Source organism: Bison bison, unplaced genomic scaffold (assembly GCF_000754665.1).
Source record: "Bison bison bison isolate TAMUID 2011002044 unplaced genomic scaffold, Bison_UMD1.0 scf7180017864197, whole genome shotgun sequence".
NCBI classification, from domain to species: domain Eukaryota; kingdom Metazoa; phylum Chordata; class Mammalia; order Artiodactyla; family Bovidae; genus Bison; species Bison bison.
Genome location: NW_011494769.1, coordinates 186616 through 190295, shown reverse-complemented (window position 1 = coordinate 190295; position 3680 = coordinate 186616). Strand labels below are relative to the sequence as shown.

At 40.3% G+C, this 3680-nt stretch overlaps 1 protein-coding gene across 1 annotated transcript; it reads left to right on the top strand.

The window, feature by feature from the left end:
- The first annotated feature begins 1609 nt into the window (after positions 1-1609).
- LOC104991648 (putative olfactory receptor GPCRLTM7) lies at positions 1610-2548 on the top strand. Its single transcript, XM_010844207.1, has one exon. It carries the CDS (start codon positions 1610-1612, stop codon positions 2546-2548), a length of 939 nt encoding a protein of 312 aa, XP_010842509.1.
- The last annotated feature ends 1132 nt before the right edge of the window (positions 2549-3680 follow it).

The following is a 3680-nucleotide window of genomic DNA, read 5'->3' as shown; positions in this document are numbered from 1 at the left end:
AAACCACTTCTTAAGCTTCTGTTATGTTTCCAGCATTGTCTGGGGAGCTGGGAGTAGAGAGAAAAAGATACCATTTCACTCTCCCATGAGCTCACAGCCTGGCACTGGGAGAAAAACTCAGAAATAGCGGGTTATATTGCATCACTGTGCACTTGGAGCAGGAATAGGTGAGTGGTGGAAGGTAAGGAAGCGTGGAATATTTTTTAGGAAAATATTGCTTTAGGAAAGAAGTAGAAGAATGAGGAAAACTTTAGTTTCAAATTGAGGATCTGCTATATCCATCCATGAGGCTTTCTGTCAAATATTTTCTGAGAAGGAAAATTCAGACCCAGTCTTAGTGATACTAGTTTTTCCATCTAAAATCTTTCACTGGGCATGTGGCTAGGGCTCTTTGGAACATTCAAGATGTAAGCTAATTTTAAATTCCTTTTCTGTGTTTTTCCATTTAGGCCTGTGAGTCTCTAGTCAGAATTTGACGGAAATTTCTATAGCATTCTTTTTTCTTTCCTCTTTCTATTCTACATGATTCTTTCATCATTCTGTTTTTCTCTATTTCTTACTCCTTTGCTTAATTTTTTGTTTCCTTTATTTATCATTAAAGCTTTCTTCTTCCTATCCTTCACCATCTTTCAATTTCTTCTCCTTGTATGTTTCCTTCATTTTCATCTTCTAAATGATCTTACATTAAACAATTAAATTGAAACTACAAAGGAATTAATTAAAATTAATTCAACAAACACATACTGATTTTCTAGAACTGACTGTTCTGCCCTCTGAAACTGTTCAAGGAACTATCACGATGGAGGTGAAAATACAGAAAGCTCCACCTTTTAGTGCTTGAAAACAGAGGAAGTAGGTCCTGCATATGTAACTGCACCACAGGGCTAAAGGTGCTATGATAAATACCAAATGCTATGGGAAATGAGGGGAAGAAGATTTCTTTTCTAGCTAAGAGAATTGGGGAGGTTTCATGAGCGGCATTTAAACTGGGCTGTGAAAAGTGAACATTTCAAGACACATGAGGCAGGTTTTCATTTGAGTAGTATTCCATTGTGTGTATGTGTATACACTACGTTTTGGCCATCATAAACAACACTTCTATGAGCATTGTGGTGCATGTATCTTTTTGAATTAGTTTTCTACGGATATACACCCAGGAGTGAGGTTGCTGGATCATATGACAACTCTATGTTTAGTTTTCTAAGGAACCTCCACAAAGCTTGCCATAGTGGCTGCACAAACAGTGTGGGAGAGTTCCCTTTTCTCCACACTCCCTCCAGCGTTTGTTATTTGTGCAGTCTTTAGTTCTTGACTGTGGGTTCCGGTTCATTTTTGCTCTTCCCCATTTTATATCCATCTTCCTTTCCTCACTGCCTGTCCTGTGGACTTCAAACTACAGCATTAGATGCAAGGACGATAGACTGGTAGAGACTGCTGAATCCGCTTCTGCAGGATCAGTAAGATCAAGTCACTGTCACAGATCTCTTGGTATATTATCTCCTGGTGGTTCTGCTTCTCCATTGGAACCCTGAGTAATATGGCCAGTAATCCAAATTTCTTATTTTTCCTATTTTTTCAGGGAAATTTGGAGCCCAAAGTGACTGAGACCATGGGGGGAGGAAATCGTTCAGTGGTGTCTGAGATTGTGTTGGTGGGACTCACCAGTTCTTTGGAGATGCAACTTGTCCTCTTTCTAATTTTCTCTGTGTTCTATGTAACAAGCATTTTAGGAAACCTCCTCATTGTTCTCACAGTGACCTCTGACTCCCATTTACACTCCCCTATGTACTTCCTGCTAGCCAACCTCTCCTTTATTGACATGTGGGTTTCCTCCATTACAGCTCCCAAGATGATATCTGATCTTTTCAAAGAGAGAAAAGTAATCTCTTTCCAAGGATGCATTGCTCAGATGTTCTTCGTTCATGTTATTGGAGGAACTGAGATGGTTCTGCTCATTGCCATGGCCTTTGACCGTTATGTCGCTATATGTAGGCCTCTCCATTACCTGATCATCATGAACTTCAGAACTTGTATTTCACTCTTGGTTGCTGCCTGGACCATTGGGATCATCCACTCACTCATCCAGATTCTATTTGTTGTAAACCTACCATTCTGTGGCCCCAATAAAGTGGACAGCTTTTACTGTGATCTTCCTCGATTTATTAGGCTTGCCTGCACAGACACTTACAGACTGGAGCTTGTGGTTACTGCCAATAGTGGTTTCATCTCCCTGGGAACATTTTTCATTCTGATTACCTCCTATATGTTCATCTTGGCCACTGTTTGGCAACGTTCCTCAGGTAACTTGTCCAAGGCCCTCTCTACACTATCAGCTCACATTGTGGTGGTGGTCTTATTTTTTGGCCCATGTATTTTTGTATATTCATGGCCATTTCCCACAGTACCAGTGGATAAATTCCTTGCTATTTTTGATGTAGTTATTACTCCATTTCTGAATCCTGCCATCTACAGTTTGAGGAACAAAGAGATGAAGGTGGCAATGAGGAGGATATTCAGTCAGATGTTGAGTTTCAGGAAGCTGTTTTAAGTGATTTTGATATCAAAAAAGATGAACAACCCTACTATTCCCCGCCCATGCCACAGACGTGAATCAGTGAAACATAGTAACATGGATGCTTTACTTACTAGTTTAATTACCAATGTCCAGAATTAGGTCCGTCTAGTCAAGGCTATGGTTTTTCCTGTGGTCATGTATGGATGTGAGAGTTGGACTGTGAAGAAGGCTGAGCGCCGAAGAATTGATCCTTTTGAACTGTGGTGTTGGAGAAGACTGTTGAGAGTTCCTTGGACTTCAAGGAGATCCAACCAGTCCATTCTGAAGGAGATCAGCCCTGGGATTTCTTTGGAAGGAATGATGCTAAAGCTGAAACTCCAGTACTTTGGGCACCTCATGCGAAGAGTTGACTCATTGGAAAAGACTCTGATGCTGGGAGGGGTTGGGGGCGGGAGGAGAAGGGGACGACAGAGGATGAGATGGCTGGATGGCATCACTGACTCGATGGACATGAGTCTGAGTGAACTCCGGGAGTTGGTGATGGACAGAGAGGCCTGGCGTGCTGCGATTCATGGGATCGCAAAGAGTCGGACACGACTGAGCGACTGAACTGAACTGAACTGAGAATGTTCTTAATGTGATTTCTGCCCATAACCAAGAAAAATATGGTATTCTTTCTTGTGCAATGTGACAGAATAAAATATATTAATGCAGGACTATTTCCACATTTTCTTATGTCTCCTTCATAAAAATGAATTTGGACTGGTCTCTTTTATTTCTTTCCCCTCTCTGGATTCTGAGGAGGATCCTCACTTGTCAGATTGAGTTTTGGGGTTTGTGATACAGAATCTGAAGAGCAGTGCTTTGGAAATATGACAAAATTTGAAATTATTCAGGATAGTTTTTTTTTTTTTTTGAAGTTCAGTAGTGAGACGTGTGTGTAGTAATTAAACTAGTAAGTAGAGCATCCATGGTGTTGTGTTTCAGCTGTAACGTGTGAAAAAACAGATGAAAGGTAAAAAGGGGATTTTAAAGAGCTATTTTTGGCTATCTCTTCCCTTCGATATAATATTGCCCTTCAATAAAATAAAAGAGTTAAAGTTATTTTGAATTATTTTTGAGTTTAAAAAAAAATCACAATATCAGCCTAAAATCGGATCACTGG